The 22,737-nt window shown below is 45.4% G+C and overlaps 1 protein-coding gene across 1 annotated transcript in view; it reads right to left on the reverse strand.

Annotated features, from left to right (window-relative positions):
• CROCC2 (ciliary rootlet coiled-coil, rootletin family member 2) overlaps positions 1-22,737 on the reverse strand; it is a 1,301,560-nt gene that overhangs the window by 600,143 nt on the left and 678,680 nt on the right. Inside the window, exon 22 of the mRNA XM_078665477.1 lies at positions 20,128-20,262. Within this exon, the coding sequence (XP_078521603.1) occupies positions 20,128-20,262 (135 nt within the window). The remainder of the gene's footprint in view (positions 1-20,127; positions 20,263-22,737) is intronic.

A 22,737-nucleotide genomic window follows, 5' to 3' on the forward strand; every position in this document is an offset into this window, starting at 1 on the left:
CAGCCCACGTTACAATTACCCACCCTGCCAGGACGAAAAGCATCAGTTGATGATTCTAGTTTAGGGGGTGCAGGAGGAGGTCTTCCTCAAACCCCGCCGCCATACAAGCGTTTATCAGCACTCGAATTACATGCTCAAGCATCACAGCGTACTCCTAAAAATAATAAGTCTGTTGCAGAGATCAGGCAAACCCTTGGCGAATGTGTCTATGACCCAGTTCCAGGCGAGTTTAATATGGTTTTATATTCCGTACGCGTAAGGAGAGTGACCGAGTATCTAGTCACCCTACCGAATATGAAAGAAGATCTAGACAGGATATATCGTTTCATCCGTACAGGGGATGACCCACAAAGTATTAGTGATGCCATGTCTCAAAGGAAAGCCGAGATTCAGCGCATGATATTAAAGTTCTTAATTAACTGTCTAATAAGAGAACAGGATCATCCGTCTAAAGACCCGGAAGAAATGAAAACTCTAACAAAGTGGAGTGATAATATAGCCGAGGGTAAGCACAATACCATTGGTGCCATGGAAAGTATGTACAAGAAAATCCGTAGAGAGATAATAAAGATACACGAACAGCGTAAAGCAGCACAAGTAAGCGAGAAAGAAAGTAACTCTGATCCTGAAGAGGAAGACGACGAGAATACCGCCAGAATAGCGTATGTAGGAAAACCTAGATTTCCAGATCGCCATTTACGTCTAGAACACAAGCCAATTTCCCATCATTCAGCACCAGAACAAGGTTCCCTAGAACAGGTATTCCAAGCTACCGATCACATTCTGAAATCACGAATCGGTTATAGTGAGTTAAGTACCATGCATGAACAAGAAATAGTTCGGTCAGCAGTCCGATGGATTACTGATTCTACCACTTTTCCAGACGAAATAGTGGCACAAATGTTTCTGAAAATGCCCCCAGCCGAGCAGCGACTGGTGGGTATGTATATGATTCAGCACCTCATTACTCTGTATGAGGGTCAACATTCTGATCCAGGCCCGTTACATGATATCCTGAACGAGTTACTCCAGTATAGATGGAGAGGTCTAGGTACCGACTTAATTAGTGTCATTCTAGAGCAGCGCCACAAATATAGAACGTTTCTGAACCCGCATTTTGTTCATGTCTCACCCCCAGAAAGTAAACCATTTTACATGGAAAGACAGAATCCGTTACGAGAAGTGCATCCAGTTAAGACAGAGGACGGGGAAATGCAACGAGTGTTTGTATACACCCCAATAACAAAGATGGAACTCCTCGAAATGAAGAAATTAATTCCCTGTCATGACAAAGATCCAGCAGGGTTCCATAGAGAATTAAAAGACATGCTCCGTATGGGAGAATACACTTACCCAGATATCATTAAAATGTTAAAGGTCCTGTTGCCCGCAGGGGTGTATGAAAAGCTAAAGGAAAAAGAATGGGAGGTGGGAGAGAAAAAGATCGATTGGGCAGTTCTAGAAGCTGAAGACAAGGCACGAGTACCAGGTACTGGTCTAGGAGAGAAATGTAAAGAATTACCAGAATTATTGATTCAAGTCTTACCCAGACTATTAACAACGAAAAAGGAAGACTGGGATGCAATCTCAGCCTGTAAACAGAAGCAAGATGAAGACATTAGTGATTTTTATTCTAGATTTGAAAAATGTTTCAGTATCAACAGTGGCCTCAAGACAAGTAGTGAGTCATACCCTCACCTTTTCGTTACTAAATTAGTCGAGAATTCAAGCCCACAAGTTAAAAATCGAGTTTTGAAAGTCGAAAGCACCTGGCAAGCTAATACTCCGTCCCAGATGCTCCAGATGCTCCAGTACCACCAGAATAGAATCAGGGAAGAGCAAGAATACGAGAGAAAACGTATGAAAGACACGAAAATGAAAGTACTAGTTGCACAATCTGTTCCTCAAGACAGTCAGAAGAGGGGTCCGAATCAAGCCAGTCATCCTGCAGCTCCCGTTAAAGGGAACTGCAATTATTGTAAACAGCCAGGTCATTTCATAAACGAGTGTGCAGTTCTGAAACATAACATAGCTACTGGTAAGACTAAAGAAAGACCACGTCCGCCTAGACAAGAACAAGTTTCACAGACTCCTCAGTCACAGAATGCACCACAGACAGTTACAGTACCGCAGCCTATTGCTGCAACACAGCATGTTACATCGCAGATGTACCAGTATGCACAGTCTGAGTATCCAGAGTATCAGCAGTATTCATGAAACAGCCTAGAGAGGGAGGTAGGCTTGCCTCTCATCGAGATACCTGTAGATCAAGAGGGTCCCTATGTTCACAGTCAAGTATTAGGGAAAGACAGAAAGTTTTTGATTGATACAGGGGCAAGTAGGACCACAATTAGTCACGCCGAAGTTCCAGGGGCTCCGCTCTCAGGCTCTAGAAATGTTTCCCTTGGATTTTCAGGAAAGCCTATCGTAAATGAGATTTCAAAGCCAGTTACTCTAGAAGTAGGTCCATTGTCCCGCACTACTGATCTGTTACTTACTAAGTCATGTCCAGAAAATCTATTAGGCATTAAGACACTGAAAGAGTTAGGTGCAGTTATATGCTGTTCCCCAGAGGGAATACGATTGTTCCTACGTGACTTTAAGGGTCACTATGTATTACGAGATTTTGATTCGAGATTGTCTAATGTTCCACAGCATCTATGGGCGCAAGGTCCAACTGATGTAGGTTACATGCAAATCACACCCTATCGTGTGACTCTCAAGCCAGGTGTAGTGTTACCACGAATCAGGCAGTATAGATTGCCACCTGAGGCTGTAGCAGCCTTATCCAAAATTATAGACGAGCTCATGGCTCAAGGAGTAGTTGTAGAAACTGACTCCAATGTATGTAATTCTCCGATCATTCCAGTCATGAAACGTACTGATCCAAATGCACCCCCAGTATATCGATTAGTGATCGACCTACGAGAACTTAATAAATGTATTATTCCGCAGTACCCAGTTGTCCCAGACATCTCTTCCCTATTGACAGCCATTGATTCCGAAGCCACGTTCTTTACAGTAATCGACCTCAAGAATGCATTTTTTAGTGTTCCAATTCATCCAGACAGCCAGTTTCTTTTCGGATTCTGTTTAAATGGAAGGAGCTATATGTTCACACGCGCTCCTCAAGGTTTCACAGAAAGTCCTAGTATTTACAGTCAAGCACTTAAGAGACAACTAGACAATATTCACATGCCAACTGACACTGCCCTGCTCCAGTATGTCGATGATCTATTGATCACAGCCCGTTCTGAACGTGACTGCGAGCGAGCGTCACTGACGGTTCTGTATTTCCTAGCCGAGATGGGGCACAAGGTGTCCCCTTCGAAGCTTCAATTCTGTGTCCAGCAAGTGGTTTACTTAGGACACTTGCTGTCCAAGAGGGGTAGGCAGTTGACACCCGATCGCATCCAGTTGATAGCGAGTCTTCCTCAGCCCAGGACCCAGAAGGAGGTACGTGCCTTTATTGGCCTTACTTCTTATTGTAGACAATGGATTCCTCAGTATGCGTTTCTAGCCAAGCCACTGATACAGTTAACGACACAGGAGGCAGCCGTATCGACTGTTCTCCCTTGGACATCTGAACATACACTTAGTTTCAACGAGTTAAAGAAAGCTTTATGTCAAGCTCCAGTTCTAGCCACACCGAACTACAGTAAGCCTTTTACACTTTTCGTCACAGAACGTGAAGGTACAGCATTATCTGTTCTCACACAAGATCAAGCAGGACAATACAAGCCCTGTGCTTATTTTTCGAGCACATTAGATCCAGTCGCCCAGGCGTTGCCTGCGTGCCTCAAGTCAGTTGCAGCCACAGCACTAGCTATCAGACAAAGTGATTCCATAGTGTTAGGACACTCCCTGACAGTACAAGTTCCACACTCCGTGGAGGTTCTTTTAAACCGAACACAGACTCAGCACTTGACAATTGCACGTCTAACAGGTTATGAATTGACACTGTTCCAGCCACACATAGAAATCAGACGCTGCAACGTCCTGAACCCTGCTACACTGTTACCATTAGCTAAATCAAATCCTGACCCACATGACTGTGTGGAAGTAGTCAACATTACGACAAAGCCAAGACAAGACCTGACAGACATTCCGTTACTAGATCCCGACCTGACACTTTATGTGGATGGGTCATGTATGAGAACTAGTACAGGAGAACTAGTAGCCGCGTATGCAGTGACTACTGACACCGAAGTTATTGAGACACACCGTATTGACACTCTGTCCGCTCAAGCAGCAGAGCTAGTTGCTCTGACACAAGCTTGTATACACGCCAAGAACCTGAAAGTTAATATTTACACAGATTCACGCTACGCATTTGGAGTCGTTCACGACTTTGGAGTGCTCTGGCAGGAGAGAGGTTTCATGACTTCTCATGGAACCAAAATTCAGCATGGTTTCCTTATCCAAGCTCTGTTAGATGCAATACATTTACCGACATCCATTGCTATTATGAAATGCAAAGCACATACGAAAGTTACTGACATTATTTCCCAAGGTAATGATCTAGCAGATCGCACAGCCAAGCTTACAGCACAGACTCCAGACATTCAAGTTAATCCGACACAGACACAAACTCCAGATCTGACTACATGTATGACAGTTAAGGACCCCACCCAGGATGTCATAGATATCCAGTTACATGCTACTCCCGATGAAATCAAGAAATGGTCTGAACAAGGAGGGGTCCAGACAGATCAAGGATGGGTGACGAAGGGAAGAACCACATGGTTTCTCCCCGACTCTATGGTTCAAGTTATCATTAATACCGCACATAGTCCAGCACATTTAGGAGAAAAAGCAATGTTAGACAGTATCCAGAACATTTGGTTCAACAAGCATTTACGAGCTGCAGCCAAGCAGAAAGTCCGTACCTGTATGATATGTTGTCAGTTTAATCCAGGTAAAAGTGTCCCGGTGGAACAAGGGGGATTCCAGCCTCCTGACCACCCTTTTGAGGTCCTCCAGATGGATTATATTCAGATGGAGCGATGTCGAGGTTTCAAGTATGTTCTTGTAGTTGTATGCGCTTTGTCCAGATGGACAGAAGCATATCCAGTCCCAGATTACACAGCCGCGACCACTGCCAAGCAGTTGGTTCGTGAGTTTTTCCCTCGATATGGACTCCCTAGAGTCGTATATTCTGATAACGGTCAGCCATTCTCATCTGAACTCATGAAGCACGTTTCCCTGTTGTCAGGGTACCAGTGGAAGTTTCATTGTGTACGCCATCCTGAAGCAGCTGGTCTGGTCGAGAGACATAATCAGACTCTGAAAATCCGAATTGCCAAAATATGTAAAGAGAAAGGTGTGGACTGGCTAGTAGCTCTGCCAGTTGCTTTGTTTTATATGCGCATGGTCGCACATTCCAGATCAGGTCTGTCCCCGTATGAGGTCGTTTTCGGCCGCCCCCCTAACATGTGGGGTACTCCTAGACCCCGAAGTATTACTGATGTTTCATGTAATATGCTGACAGATTACCTAGCTTCCTTGATGTCTGCCCTCAACTCATGTCGTTCACAGGTTGCCGCCGCATTTCCAGACAATACCGAGGTGGCCCCGCATAAAATCGTTCCAGGTTCAATGGTCCTCGTACGTAACTTCGACAGATCAAGTCCGCTGGAGCCACGTTGGAAGGAGCCCCGTCAGGTCCTCCTCACCACCCGTACAGCCGTGAAATTGGAAGGACGCCGCGGCTGGGTACACCTTTCGCACGTCAAGAAATTCTACGGATTAAAGCCGGTCTCCAAGAACATTTCCCAGGATTTAAAAACTTGTCAAAACATTGTTCCTAAGGACTGTCCCGCAAATGACATTGACACAACCCCTCCCCTGTTAGAGAAAACTCCGCAGCAGGAGTATAAGCAAAAGCTACGGTCTAGTAAAATAAGTCAGCCAGTTTGATTGTCTAAGTCCTCCCCTAGGTGAAACGGTTAGACTGTTTCTGACATGTATAAAATAGACCCCCATAGTGAGAGAGTCAGTCAAAACTCAATCCGATGTATCGTTTTTCTAAGTTTCATATTATTTCTCAGCCTTTTGACTTCCTGCACTAGTTACGCATTTTATCTGTGTTTTCCAGTTCCTCATGTAAATAAGCATTCTAATGTTACAGTAGAGCACACGTTTAGTGATCTGCCTCCTCATGAATATTCATACCGCCTCGCTATGCGTAACAATACTTTTATCCGCATGTTGCATTATTCACACCAGACCAGCAATGCCACTAATTGTTGGGTGTGTGGTCGACTCCCCCCTTTCCAGACGTCAAAGGGAGTTCTGCCACTCTTTCCTTATCCTTTTTCACATAATGGTTCGTGTGGAGCATGGTCCACGTTAACGTCATCCTCAACAGATATGTTCCTTCTTAACAGTACATGTTTCCCAGACAAGCAAGGTCTCCCCCACAGAACCGGGTTAGATCTAGAAAATGAAGTGTACAATTTAGGTAATTATTCGTCGAATTTCATGGTCTTGAATGTTCAGTCTGATACTACTCCAGACTTACCTGCTATTTCAGTATTACCAGTCAAAGGCGAATTATGTGTCCGAAATTATGGTTCTGTACATGTAGGACATAGTGATTGTACTACTATTGTCAAGTATAGTGACAGTGGGAAATCTATTTTTAAAGCTTCACGTCATTCTTATTTTGTTTGTGGTCAAACTGCATATGTTCGTCTGCCCCTCGATTGGGAGGGATCCTGTTACATTGCCTTCCTACTGCCACCTGTTTTTCTAGCCCCACCTGACTACCATAGGAATTCCTACCTAGTACATACTAGACACAAGAGAAATCTCCCGATTGTCGACTATACTGAAACTGCTGCAGAGCAATTCATTGATATTGATAAAGGTGTTTTCCCTTATTTAGGTACAGTTGTAAATAGTAAGCTAATCCGTAGATTAACAAGAACCCTTGAAGCTGTAGTAAATGAGACTGCCTCTGCTCTAGGTAACTTAACTGAAGAGCAATCTGCTATGAGATTTGTCGTTTTACAGAATCGTCTCGTCCTTGACGTCATACTGGCCGATAGGGGCGGGGCCTGTAGAGTCATCGGATCTAGTTGCTGCATTTTCATTCCAAATAACGCGCCGTCTGTTTATTCAGCTATAACCAGACTCCATAAAATTGCCCATCTGTTACACCAAGATCCAGGCACCTGGACATGGTCCGGTTGGTTCTGGAATATAATTTCCGCATGGGGATGGAAAATATTGTCCTTTCTAGGTATAGCAGTAGCGATCATATTCAGCTGCTGCCTCTGTATACAATGTGGCCCTGCGATTTGCGGCATGTGTGCTACATCCTGTATTCCTAGTATAACTCCTAGTCCCAAGTCCCGTTCTAAATCCCGTTCTAAGAGAATTCGAGACGAGCAAATGATACTGTATGAAATGATAGATGGTATCATGAATATTGATGTTTCCTGATGGAAACGTAGTGACAAGGAGGGAATGTGGAAAAGAAAATTTTGTCATGTTCTGTGTCCCTACGTGTCATCCATCATATGTTCTGTGTGCATGATTAAATATGCATATGTACTCCCCATGTCTGATTAATGACGCAATTACAGTTGTGTCCACCTCTAGTATGCCAGTTTCCAGTCCTCGTGAATACTACGAATATCAGGCCTATGTAAAGTTATGTTGCCACGTTTCTCAGTGTGCACGTTATTTCATTATAAAGTCCCCGTTTCTAGGCCTCAACAGGGCCCGGACATCAGATTCAGCTCCTGTCTCCTGAAACCTCGCTGAGGAGGGATACAGCCCCCACCTGTATCCTCGACCCTTCACTTACTTCCTGCCTCGCAGTGCCCGGTGCAGCTTGGCTCAGTCTCTGAGTCTGCCAAGAATATGTTATGATTCCAGTTATCAGTTCAGTCCTCCTTCCCTGCATTCCTAAAGCTACTGAACTGCATCAATAGTTTCCGTCATTGTCTAGCCTTCACGTCTCCACGTTAGAGAAATACTGCATTTAATGGTCATTTAATATCCTTCAACACGCACCACATGTAGAATAATGCATGCTCCAGTCTTAGAGTCTGTTAGCCTTTCCCCTCTTGACTTCTAGTTTATATCAACATGTTCCCTAAACATCAGATACTAGATAGGGTTTAGGTACATGTCGCTCCGACCCTCCAGACTTCAGTCTCTGCTCCTAGCACAGAGTTCATAGCCCCCAGCTTCTCCTAGTAATACGTCATTGCCAGTTTGCGCGCACCACTAGGTTAGAGGTCCCGGCTCCTCAGGTAGCCCCCTCCATGGTTTCCGCCCCATTCATGACATATCCTGTTACGTCTGCACCACATGTCTATGTATACGCCCAGTTACACCTACTTTTACCCTTATCTTTCGCGACTGCTACGCGTCACGCCTTCTGTTCCACCCACTGCTACGCCTACTGCAATGTAATGCTATGTGTTTGCGTTATGTATATATGCTCATGTATTGTTATTAAAAGTCAGCGCGCTCATCCCAGATCCAGCCCCAGCAGCTGCTGGGCCCTGTCATCCTATTCCTATGCAGGTTGTCCTGTTCCTGTCCTTATGCTGTATTAAACCTGCAAAACTCCTACTACCTCGAATCTTGACTCTTATTTATTGAGCTATCTGTTATGATATATGTCTAGTCAAAAATAGGGTATTATTTATTTATTTACCACAACCTTCAACATCGATGAAGACCCGCCCAGTCCACGTGGCCCTACCTCAGTGCACCGCAAGTCAACATCCCGTGGCAGGGTGCATGTGCCGGCCGCTGTGCATCCGGGGATACTAACTCTGTGCTCGTCAGGTCCGGGACCCCTTCTTCTGAGATATTGGATGGCCTCTGAGGCAATGGCCTCTGGGTCATCAATGTCATGAGTCTGTGGCCCTGAGCGATCCGCTGCCTCTGGCCTCAACTGCGGCCCACCAGAGCTCACACATCAAATCGAGTCCTGACCGGCCTGGACGTCGCATCACTGCAGGAGGCACACACCACCATCGCCAGAACCCCCTCCAACCGCCGTCTTCCAGAGTCCAAACGGTGGTACTGGCAGACTGACGGAGTTGCTCGCACCTGTCATGGATGCCATCTTCTGCCTGATCCCCTGCTCAGCACTCCAGGTGCCACTGACTCAGTGCACCACAACCCATGGACCTTCACTGATTGAGTTTTGTGCTGTGGAGAGGTTGCGCAGCAATGTCACCTCAGGCAGTGTGGGAGACCTGGGACGTTGATAAGGAAGATGATGCAGTTCTAACACACCCCACTGCATCTACATCAGGAATATCTCGAAGGGACACAATCCTAGACTTTTTCTTCACATGATCGCGCTCAGCTCTAGTGCCCCAACCTCAGTGCACTGCAACTCATGGACACTTCTGTTTGCATGTTGGGTGACCTCTGGACTTTCTCTGGCTCCCTCCATGTTGCCCAGTAGTTGACTCTGTTATGCAGGTGTTTTCTGTTTCTGTTGCACTGGTGTCCACAGTTCAAGTTGTTGCCAGCGACAAGCACTCCGTGCGGGCTGGCTTACACTCACCCCACACACATCCAGCACAGGCATCACGGTACTTTTTGCCCTGCCAATTAAGGGGCTGGGCGCATGTGCCCGTGGCCAGTTCAACATTATATCTGCGTGTGTCCCTATGATCTTGTATGCATGAGGGCCCTGGGCCCTACAACATTACATTGTGCTGTGTACCGCATGCGCAGACAGGTCACCGCAGGCAGCTGGTTGGAGCTTGGACATGTAGCTTTGTCGTCACCCACTCAATTCGTAAGGGGAGTGGCCTGGGCCCTCGTACGCAGAGCCAACGTGGGTGTGTGACTGCTATTTGCGTGCCCCTGGGCGTTGTTCTGTACTGTGAATGTGCATCTGCATGTGTGTCTATGGCAGTGTAGGCCTCCTTTGTGGGGTGTAGGTAATCCCTGAAGGATAATAGACACCAACGTATGTGATCTAGTTCGCCTTCCATGGGTTCGGACCCCACCCACACCTGTTCGGCCACCTCCTTTTGGTGTGCTGACACCTGGCATTGGGGTGCCATTTGTGGGTGAAGTGTCGTGCGCCAGCTGTGCTTGCGGGTGTTTCCTGCTGTGTGGTCTGTTTCAGGGTCTGTGTTCTCCTCTAAGTAGTTTTGCTATCCGAGTCCTGGTGGTGGGTTGCGTGGGATGTCCATGGGCTGTTGTAGGGGGTCGGTGTGGTGGTCCTCTCCGGCATCACAGATGTGTTGTCTTCTGTGCTCTGCTGGAGGTGTTGTGTGCCCCTCCGCAATGTTAAGTGGAGATGCATATTGACATTGTGTTGACATGTATGTTGGCGCATTGTTCTTGTTTACATGCAGACTGTATGACAACGTATATTGTGACTGTTTGGGAGGTGCTGAATATTGCTGCGGGACAGTGTACATTTGTACTACATGATGGATGTGAGGTTGTGCGCGTACATTTCCATTTCAGTTTCCAGCTCTGTCAGATGTAGTAGGCGTGTTTCTGTGCGTGTGCGGAGCCAGTTGTGTCCTCTGCTCTGCAGTGTCGGCTTGCGCATTGTACCACGTTGTTGTCAATGTGGGTGTGCTGTTCTTGCTATGTGTGTGCTGCAGTGTACCACAGGGATCAGGGACATGGTCCAGGGTAATTGTGGGTGTGCAGTGTGCTACACCTCGTTGTGCTTGTGTGCCAGTGTGGCCATCTCCCCCGTCCTCTCATTCCCTGGTCGTTACTCATCCTGTTGATGTTGTCAGGTCCTCTCGAGCTGTGTCTGTACTCCCTACTCCTTGCACTGTCTCCACACTGATGACTGTGGCCTCGGTTTCCTCCAGTTCCTCCTGTGGCGCATGACTCCCACCTCCTGTTGTCGTTGCAGCCTTCCTGTTGGCAGCGGGTTTGTGCTTGGTTTAGGTTGTCACATCATGCCAGAGCCTCTTGGCCTCCTCGATTGGCCTCCTCGACACTCCGACTGCATTCCCGGTGGTCTACCTGTGGGTCAGTTGATGGTAGTGTTCTGTCACCTCCGTGACGCAGATCTGGTTTTCCTGAGGACTGCACCCCATCTTCCTCTCCCTCTACTCCTTGGCCGTCCCTGTCCCCGTTGTTCCTTGCTGGTGGTCTGTGGGGTTCAAGTTGGCCTCTGAGCTCGGTCAGAGTGCATCCATGTTGCTACGCGCTTTGGATTGTTTCTGGTGTGTTGTTTCTGTAGTTTTTATGGTGCATTTCCTGCCAGAAGCGTGGGATTTGAATGCCTGTCTCTGGTTTTCACTGCTTTTTTGTGTTCGTGTTTCACATTTTTGCGGCGTGGCATTGATTTTAACGCGGACATTTGATGCCTTATCTGGAGACTATCGCATGGAACCGCCGTGTTGAGAATGCTTGGTTAACACAGCGTCATTTTCCCAAGTTAGACTGCGATGTTGGAAGTTGCGTTAAGTAACTTTTGCGATGGTTATCACCCCTTCTTGAGAATATGCCCCAATGTGCACTACACTGAAATCCCAAATAAGGCGATGCTGAGAGAAACCCATATAGCGCCGGTAGTGGGGGGCGGGGGGCGGTCAGCCCGATGGAGGAAGTTAAGTGGAACTCTGTTAAGTCGAAGTTTGCACCACACCAATGGGGTTAGTGGGGTCACTAACTCCTGTCCAGAAGATTAAGGGGCTGGGGTGCTCTTTATGGCTTCAGTAATGTGACAGATCCACTTTTGGCATCGAGACCTATGTCAGAAGTTGGCGCCTGAAAAATATTCACTTGAGGAATCTGCAGGTACAAGTATCCATCAAAAATTATCCATGCAATACCATAATCTCGCCATCTTCTGGCACCAACCAGTCCTGAAAACATCAACATAATCACTCTTACAAGACAATACATATGTATTCAAACAAGCAAGGGAGATAGTGGATGGGAAAAAGAACCAAGACTTCATGCCACACCAAGACTAGCAACTCCCTGATAAAAGAACAGAAAACCAAACATGGGTCTGGGAGGCACACACAATACACGTCCCTGCCAATGAGAGATGATCAACACATCCAGAAAAACCACCGCAGTGCAGCCCAGCACACGTAGGCAGCATAGGTCCCAGAGAGAGGTTTAGAGAACAATGAGACTCCCATCCACAGCACTGTACAGAGACTATCCAGAAGCCGGGCAAGTACTCTAAATTCTGTACGCAAATCAAGGCCACGTCAACAGACAATCTCTTTACTAGCTAATTATCATTCAAAGACCGATAACGATAGCTTCTCACAACTGCTTAAATAAGCCTTCCAATTGCTTGACTACCCCTCCATATTTCAAACTCAGCCATTTGTTATTGTTGTTTATGTTTCATTGTACAGCACACTCAAACTGACAGGTGCAGGAGCGCTATAAATTGTAAAATAAAATAAAAAAGAAACATTCACTCACGCCCACACAAATGCCATCCTGATTACAAAAGGCATAGTGGTTGCTGGAGTGTATGTTTAAAGAGCCTAAATTTAGGATGTGGATCATGATGGGATACCAGCAGCGCACAACAAGGGCGAAAGTTAACGATGGGGCATCCACGTCCTTTAACGCTCGGTTTGAAAATGGTTAGAGCTGCCAAGCCTCCCTTCTTGCATGCACTCACAATGAAAGTGTTGGCATAGAATTCGGAATAATGGAGCTATATTGAGAGTTATAATTGGTCAGGATGAATACATACTCAACATGTATGTGGATGACAGTCTGGTCTCCACATTTGAGCCAGAGATTGATGGCACCTTTAATAGATAAGTTGAATGCTATTGCATTGTAGCAAGGTCAAAATAAAATTTCAGAAGTCGGGAATCCTCAACCTGGCAAACCTGACAAGCAGCTGGTGACAATAAAAGAACAATTCCCTGTGATAATGACAGCTAAATCAATTACCAACCTTGGGAATACGACTGGCTCCCCCAGTCACACAAATTGCTTTTTTAATTTCAAGACTTTTATAATCAAATTATACAAAAATAAAGTTAGCAATGAAAATAGAGAAGAGCCCAATTATTTCTCAAATTTGATAAAATACTCTTCCATTAGAGCATTACAAACGTTGCAGGCATATTATTGTAGAAAGATACATTGATGTTGTTAGACATTGCATACCCAAGATTTGATCAACAATAGCATAAGACTCAATCTATATATGTCCTTTTAATCAAGGAGCCACATGAAATCATTTAAATGGTATATATACACACGTGTCAAAATAATTAATATTGTAAGAGCAAAATGTCATTAAAATGAAGACACTAACCTTAATAATTCTGAGCTAATTAAGAAACCACCACAGAATTTCCCACACAGGAAAACATTAGAACAAGGAGGATTATTATATTTTGGAGTGATATTATATTAGGATGATAATAATCAGCAAAAAGATCATTCTTTGGCAAACCTTTGATATTCAGGGTGGCATTGATGTTTACAGGGTTAAGTCTAGCACATTCAAAGGAGATTTCTTTCTATTCTCCATGCTGGAGAATTTCATTGTGTTATTATATACACTTCTCAAGTTGCAAATCCACGCCCATGAGCTGTATTTCTATCAAACTTGTGGTCTTCTACATTTCTCTTCTGGTAGGGAAGATTTCTTGCATGGTCACTTATTTAGTATGCTTTACATCGGATTATTGTGCAACTTCTTTAAGGATTTGGGCATGACAATTTCAAAGTACTTATGGACAGTTTCAAAATATGAGAATGTCACTAAAACCCGAAATTAAGGAAATCGCTGCGTGGAGCTAATGTGGCAAATGTTCACAACTATCAAATAGCATAAGAATGAAATCTAAAACATCCAGATCTACCTCGTCTTTACATTAAAATGACAAACTAAAAATAGACAGCAAAAGTATTTTATGAGAGTATTAGATTAAATCTTGATTAACACCAATAGATGATCTATACCATCTAGATTACCTACGCTCTTTGTAGAACTACAATACAGTACAAATTTAAACCACAGAATATTGGGCCAGATGTAAGCTTTGGCAAATGGAGTACAGCAATTCAGGGTGGTGGAGGACATTACCGCTGCCACCCTGACCGGCAACCATCTACCATAATTGGAGATGACTGCCAGCCCTTCATGAATGTTCCCTTCAAAGTACAAAAGGTTTTGGGGGTGATCCCTGTTGGTTTTGATGCCTTCCTCCAATTTTTTAAACTTTTTTTGTGTGTTAAAAGCAAACTCCCACCGTGGGAGTTTGTTTTGAAAAACAGAAAGCTACTTGCCCAAAACACACTAGGAATTTTCTCCCAGGGAGTATGGGTACATATTTGTTTTTCTTTCCCTCACTGCAAGGTTTTGTTAGGCAGTGATCGGCAGATATCACACCGTCCACTGAAAACAGGGTGGATGGTGTAATGCCTTCCTCCAATAGTACATATCCATCATGCTGTCGGAGGAGGAATTTCGTTGACAGAGCAAATGTAGGCTATCAACAGAAAGCTTAGGTTCCGCTCGCCTGTACATTGATCAGGCAGACCGGGAGTTTGGAGAACAGGGGACTCCATCACGTTTGTGACTGAGTTGCATGTCCGGCCGTACTCTAAATCAGTCTCTAAGATTATTATACATTTCTGAGGCTGGGAGGGGCTATATCGCAATGTGGACACCTTACCCAACTGGAAATGTAGAACATAGACTGACCATATCCACACAGGGTCACTTGGTCTCCAAGGTCTTCATGCGGTTAGCAAAGCAATCATTCTAAACTCAACAGTAAAACAAACAACAAACAGGAAAATCCCTACCTGCTACTGAGGGAACTCTTCTGAATGTGGAAAGTGATCATGAACAGGTCTTTTGATTTTTCAGACAAGGCATATTGCCTCTGACCGGATTCATGACCGTACACAAATCGTTCGTTTCAAAGCTTTATTCGACTTTTAGTCATAAAAGCAAACCTCCTAACCATGATACAATAAATACTAAGCATAAAAACAGTAGGTTAAAAGCATATTAAACAACAAAAGTCGAATACTGACAAGTTCTAAAATATGTATACATACATTTTTTTTTATTTATTTTTTTTAAAGTTCATTGAGAAAAGTTTAAAAAAAACAAGCGAGATTAAAAAGGGAATTGATAATCCATATTAACTAGTAGGCTTTAAAGCACGTGATCTTATTACCCACGCCCAGGCCAAGAATTTTGCTACGCCTATTACCAGTGGTGTAGAAGTATCAGATGTTAAAATTCTGAGGGCTTGTGAACAACAACGAGTACCCAAATTTTTACAAACTGGTTTTAGCCACTTTCGACGGGGGGTAGCATACAAAGGGCAAGAAAAAAGCAAATGCGCAATGTCCTCTATTTGGTTTTTACAATGTTCACAGGAGGCGTCCTGCAATGGGGACCAGTGTTGTGTAAAAGCATTCACTGGGAGAGTTCCCACACGAAATTGGAAATATAATTTTCTGTCAAAAGGACGTTCAATTACATCCCAGTATTTTTCATATGATGGGAGTTGTTTGGTGTCCAAGAAGTGTGATGACAGGGTAGATTGCAGGCCTTTGCGGTACGATGAAGCATATACCGAGTCCCAATAGATGTCCTTCAGTTGCTTTTTCGTTGGAAATAAGGTGACATCCTTGTTACCCCACAAATAGTCAAGGCCCAACATCCCCAATGTACCCCGGAGCTCTTTTAACCAAATAATGCAATGAAAACGGTCAAAATTCACAACATCAAAAAAAGCTGATGCATAATGACTTAACTCTGGGGTTACCATTAGACGCCTCCAATACAACAAAGGACGTAGGCGGGCAATGTCTTCAATATTTTTCCTACCTAGGTCCATCTTTAGTGGGATTATGGGGTACTTTGTGGGGCCCCAACAAGCCCTCGCAGAAATCTATTTTCCGCCCGCCCCAGATCTCCTAGGTTGGAAAATCCCCAGAGCTCAAACCCATATAAGCATGCACTCAGTACCTTCATACTATAGATTTCAAGTGCGCAATTTATGGGTCTTGTCATGGATGTATTATGTTTAATAGTAACTGCACCTGCTAACTGGCTGAATTTTAAAGATGCCATAATAATGTGTGATTTCCATTTCATATCATGTTGGAGTGATTCCTAGGTAGGCAAAGGCATCTACCTTTTCCAATGGTTCGCCCTTAAATTTTATCACCCCCTTAAAAGCCGATTGGGAACTCAGACACATAAATTTAGTTTTACTAGTGTTTAATTCCAGACCAGGGCTATCACAGAAGTCCCCGAAAGCATCAACCGCTTTCTGCAATCCACTAGGCGTACGTGAGAGTAGAAGCGTATCGTCCGCGAACATTAGTACGGGGACGTGTACACCTGCTACGAGTGGAGCATCATTTGGAGATTTATTTAGGTGCTCCACAATTCCGTTTATATAGATTGAAAAAAGCGTTGGGGCCAGGACACATCCTTGCCTCACCCCCCGTTCGACTGGAAAAGATGCCGTCACTTCCCCCTGCTTGCCCCACCTTATTTTAGCAAAATTATTTTCGTGAAGGCGGACCAGCAAGGTAAGGCGCTCTCTACTTATTCCCACAAATCATTCTTGGCACCCTTCAGGCTTAATAATGTTGAGGTCATTGACTCAGAATCTTATTGGGACCGAGGTTCCTGTGGAGGGGATCTTACCACATGATATCTGAGTGTTCTATGATTCCTACCCTATTGGATCCAGGGAATATAGAGAATGGGCTTTCCAATATCACTTGGATCTCAATCCAGTGGTAGAGACATAGGTGTAAATTCTGTCCAAAGTCCATCGCAAACAGGCCAAGAAGAACTAATATTCATAGATCTGTTCTTATTAACGGAGATTAAAACTATGCTCTCCAATTGGAAAAACACCCATACCATATCTGTACACACCACTCTATAAATTTCTGAAAGCAAAATCTTCACATGAAAACCCTGTCTATGGTCGCATAGAGCCATTTGGCCAACCTAATATATGGGAAAAGGCCATGTGGACACATTGTAGGAAGGAAGAGCACTTGGGGTGGCTGTGGGATGTGGCTTGTTGGTGAAAACATTGGAAGCACCATAACCAACATTATCAAAGTGTAGCATGTACAGTTTATACAGCTTTCACTTTGTTCTCCAGGTGATGGCTGTGCTGTTGGCAGTCCTGAAAGTCAAATCTCACACCCTAACGGAGCCCACGTGTGTCCCGGCTCTAAGAATGCTAGTACAGTGTATCAAGAAACACATACACTTAACAGGTCATCATCCAGCTGCCAGAAGGATTACACTGTACAAAAGCTCTCACATCATTGCAGTCCTTGTTGTGGTATCAATCATGCACCAAAAGCAAACACTGAAAAATTAATGGGTCTGGATTGACGTTTACAATGAAAGGAATTTACCAGGGTTGTCCCCTGTCGCCGCTCCTCTTCGCTTTGGCAATTGAGCCCTTAGCTGCGGCCATGAGACAGTATCTGGCGAATGGCATCCCGTTGGGCGACGGGGTCCACCAAGTGTCGCTGTATGCTGATGACTTACTGGTCTTTGTCCGGGACGTGAGCCACATATCGGACTCACTGGCCGCGCTACTGAGTCGTTTCGCCGACCTCTCGGGGCTCCGAGTCAATGCGGGCAAGTTGTGCCTTTATGCGTTCAGGGAGGGCGTGGCGGACCCAGAGTACAGTCTCCACAGCACAAGAGTCTACTGGCAGGAGACTACATTTAAATATCTGGGGATCCAGATTTACCGCCAGCAGACAGACCTGCTAGACGGGAACTTGGGCAGAGCAGTGACGGTGCTCAGGGCCCAGATAAGCTTCTGGTCTACACTTCCGCTGTCGCCTACAGGCAGAGTGGCCCTTGCTAAAATGGTGATGCTTCCTCGCCTCCTCTACTACTTCGCGAACCTCCCACTCTTCCTGCCCGCGTCCTTCTTCTCTGATCTCAATAGGATTTTAAGAGACTTTGTCTGGGGTGCATCTCGGCACCGCCTCGCGCTTGGGAAATTGTTTTTGCCCACGGACAGGAGCGGACTAGCGGCTCCCTGCTTTGAACACTACTACTTGGCGGCACAGCTCCAATGGGTCGCCCGCTGGCTGGCGGACAGGGGAAGGGAGGATACCGCTGCAGCTGACCCACCGTATACACTAGAGCGGATCATTGCGCTATTTCACCCACTGGCAGCGCCAACGCGCCCCACCCCACTACTGTTGGCGGTAGCATTCAAATGCTTCCGCAGGGCGCTGTACCTCACGAGAGGGGTGCGCCCTTATGCGCCTGCGGTGCCCCTGGAGGGTTCGCCCGGCGGTGGGGGGGCGCTCACGCACCTTATGTTAGAGCAATGGGATGCGATGGACGTCCAGACGCTGGGCGACCTGTACCAGGATGGAGTATTGACACCCTACGAGACGCTGGTCGCGGACGCTGGGCTCCCCCCCGGAGGCTTCCTGATGCACAGGTCCCTAACGGCGCACATGGCGGCTAAATGGGGCGATGTCGCGGAAGAACCGGCGCAACATTTGACGATTCAGTACCTACACGTCATGGGCAGGGGCAGACACCTAGTCAAATGGTTTGCTGCGTCCCTACTGACACATACGGAGCAGGACCTAGCCCCACTACGGGTGAAATGGGAGAGGGACATGGGACGAGCGTTCGCAGACAGAGAATGGGAAAAGATTCTAAAAAGCCCGGTCCGCATCCCCAGAAATGCGAGGTTCCGCCAAATCCAAGTATACATAGTGCACAGAGCCTACCTCACCCCAGACCTAATAAATAAATACTTCCACAGAGCGGACGCATCTTGCCCCAGATGCGGGGAAGTTAACGCAGAACTTCTCCACGTTTTGTGGCATTGTCCGTGCCTTGGCACCTACTGGAGGGACATTCACGCACTACTTACACGGAGCACAGGCCGCATCATCCCTTGCAATTGGCCTGAGTGTCTCCTACACCACTTCAAGAGGCCGCCCAGGGACAAGGCGTCGTCCAGATTCCTTGACTTAGGAATAGTGACGGCGGTCCGTCTCCTTACTAAGAGATGGAAGGCGAGGGACCCACCCACCACGAGGGCGTGGATCCTATCATTCTCGTCATGGGCTCGCGCTGAATGGACAGCCATCCGGAGGGAGGAAACTATGGGTCTCCGTAAGGAACCTATGGCAGACCGATGGGAACACATGCTAAACACTATGCTGGAGACTGGAACTGCAGTGGAGGAAGGGGCGGCGGGGACCTAAACTGACACCACAAGCGGGAGGGGCGGGGGAGCAGGCAGCACCATGGCAGGCATGTCCTTAGGTGTAATGCGCGACACGGCGGTGATGCAGCGCCTGGTGCAGAACTTCGCGAGTCCACTGGGTGGGAGCGGAAGAAGTGGGGGGGGGAGGGTCAGGGCTGGGGGGGGCTGAGAACTGGGGCGAAAAGCAATGCAACCTGACAATAGTGTCGTAGTTAGTTGTTTGGTTCTACTGCACATGCTAACCATTTAGGGATGAGATGCCTATGTAATGCTTGTCCTTCTCCTTATAAAGAGGTGAAGAACTGACTCCTGACTTCTACTCGGCAGGCACGCCTGGGCATTGGTGCCCTGCTCTAAAACATTTTAATTGCACTGTCATGCTGCCACTGACGAGTCACACTGTTGATATCCTAATCCCTGTGAATTACTGAAGAGCAATTCTGATTGTAAAGCAGTGCCCTTTGTATTGTTGAAGTTACAAATACCAATAAACAGATTTAAAAAAAAATATACAATGAAAGGAATTTACTCACGGCACACAAATACTGTTGTTCTCTTTGATAAATGTTTTTGATTGGGTAACGCATTTGTTAGCAGAGAACAGAATTATAAAAGGTTCCTTATGTGTAGCACTTGTTTTTATAGTCACTGCGTGTACAGTGTACAAACAAACTCTGAGTTGTCTGGCCCCATTCATTGTAACTTTGTTTTGGGTGCTTTGGTGTTTCAGCCAACCCCTCACAACAGGAGCAAACGTTAAAGTCTGAATCTTGGAAATTATAAGGATGGATGGATGGGGTACAATCCTCCGGTTCCCTGCATTGTGATTTTGTTTAAATTTCAGTTAGCAGAAGGTGGTTTGTCAGATGATTGCCTAGATGTATTACAATACATATAAGGTGGGTTTGATGCTCACCTTATCCTGTTCCTGGCGGGTCAAGCACTCGTGTTTTACCCGTTCCAGTTTCATGTTTGCATTTGCAAGCTCCTGCTGGACTTGGTTCAGTTTTTCTGACAGCAGATTCTTCTCCGTCTCTTTAATAAACAAGGCCTAGAAATACAAAACAGATGGAAAAAATCACAGTTCATTTAGAGGTCAACCAGAAACTCCAACAGCATTGAGAATTCTTTGAACCCTCAAGGACCAAGAAGACTCCACAACCTTAGGAAATGCAATAAAACCTCTCAGGACCTCATTTTGCCTGTTAGGTAGGGGAGAAGGTTGCCATCCCCTCTTTTTGTTCAGAGCAGACATTCTCTGCTCTAATTAAACTCATCCCTCCTTCTCTTGTGTTGATGGCTGTCACTTAGCAACAGCGAACCTCTGCTAGGCCCTGCCGGAGGCCAATCCACATGCTGACATTAACCAGTTTGAACAGATATGACCCAGGACATTGTTCCGAAAGTCCACAGTAACATGGGGATATAGAGGAATATGCAATTCCCTGTGACTGGCTAAAGTACTGGAATTTTGGAATCTCATTCCTTAAGAATTTGTTTCTGCACCAAGTAGTATAAATATGGGACCTCTTGGCAATGTGGGCTTAGACTATAAGGCACCAAGGAGGACTACATACAAGTGTTGGTCACATATATTACCAGGAGCTGAACCAGTGCTGATTATGGCTCTCCAGCAGGATGAAGACAAGCCTGATTACCTTGCTCCTGTGTTGCATGTGAAAGGAAGCACCAACTACTCTGCAAGTAGTGGAATTGCTCCAGAACACAATGCCAATTTGTGGATCTCAACATGGAGAATAATGCAAGTCCTTGCGATTGCTCAACAGCCACAACATCACATCAGCCCAGCATGCCTGGAAGAAGTAAACTTAATGACAAGAACTGTCTGGGGATGCAGGTAAAGATGTTTTCCTTGAATTTTTTTGATAACTTATTTCAATTATATTTTACATAGAAACAAAGTTGGGACATTATACATTTAGATACAGTCGATCTATGGTGTTAATTCTTAAGCCAAAACATAATCTTCTCTAAATATAAAATAGGATAACCTCCTCATATGCTTTAATCCAACAGGGATATCGCCATAACGTGGGGACTCAAAGCTCTACCGACTTCCCTCATATATGGTCATGCTGCCTGTAGGCGTCCCCTCAGTTCATATATTTGCTTTCCCAGGATCCTGGAGTGGTCAGGATCGACTCTCAATTTTGCTATTTCAAGAGCCCCAGTCACTCTCAAATTTTGTTTAATGTCTCTCTTAGCTATAACCAACCCTACACATACTATGGTCTTCAGATATTTATTAATATCAATCTTATATAATATAATTAACACGGCCATCTTCTGAGTGAGGGTGATGGTATGCTGTAGGACCTCTGATAACAGTTACCCTATTTTCCCCAATTACTGATGAAGTACCTAACATTTCCATGTACAGTGTAGGATATCTCACGTACATCTCCAGACATCTTAAGCATGTGGGGACCATTCCCTTCTTAATCTTCATACTTTCTGTCTGGTGTAATAAATTCCTTGAAAATACTTAAATAGTGTTACCTACAGCAAACCTATAGAGATACGCTATAACGATCGCTCTGGGTACCATTAAAGGCGCTTACCAGTCCATATTATCAATCTGCCCCATGTGTACCTCCCAATCTCTTCTGAGTTGCTGGATTGTGTCTGGGGTGTGCATAACAGGCGTTTTGTAACTTTGAGATATTTTGTTATATGGAAGGGTGCAATTGTAATTTTTGCCTTGAGAGGCATAAACTTGCGGATATCCTTAGTTTAAGTCAAACATGGGAGCAGAACATGTCTAAGCTGTAAACAGCAGTAATAATGAGTTCATAGTAGCCCAAATTCTTCCTGTAATCTTGTAAAGGGTTTATGCCCCATGTTCTTGGTTAGCTACACCCCCTGCATTGTAATTCATAGATTGTTTGATCCGGTAAATTCCTAAAGGTCTACCACCCCCGGTAGCTTCGACCCCACCCACAAGGAGTTGGTAGCTAAGTTTTTTATCCCACCCCATGGCCCCTGATATATCCCAGCAAATGTTTGCCGTTCTAGCGGCAGATGGTAGGAATTTGGCAATTTTTTACTCGGGTAGGTAATGTAGAACATTGTCTCAACCCAGAGCCTGCCTCTCACTATCGTAGGCAGAGTCAGCTCTAGTTTCAAACAACCACTCATTGGTGACCACCAAATGAGCAGCTTGATAATTAACCACCATGTCCGACATTCCAATCCACCATCAAAAGGAGATTTGGCCGTGCTGACATTCGATATATTATATAAAGAGGGGCTTTCTATAGGGATGAATTAAAGATGTATAATTTCTCAACAAGCTATGGGAAGCAGTTTTACATTGTATGTATTTTCTTTTTTTTACAGTTTTATATAGCGCAAACTAGACCCGAGAAATCTGGTATCAGAGCGCTTTACATGATCACCAATTTTTTTCCCCTGCCTCTGAGGGATAAGGTAGGTCTGGTGGAAGCAGTTTAAAGCAACAAGGCACAGGGGGGACAATATGGCCAGCTCTCTCAGGGCCATCTTG

Source organism: Lissotriton helveticus, chromosome 11, assembly GCF_964261635.1.
Source record: "Lissotriton helveticus chromosome 11, aLisHel1.1, whole genome shotgun sequence".
Classification (NCBI taxonomy): domain Eukaryota; kingdom Metazoa; phylum Chordata; class Amphibia; order Caudata; family Salamandridae; genus Lissotriton; species Lissotriton helveticus.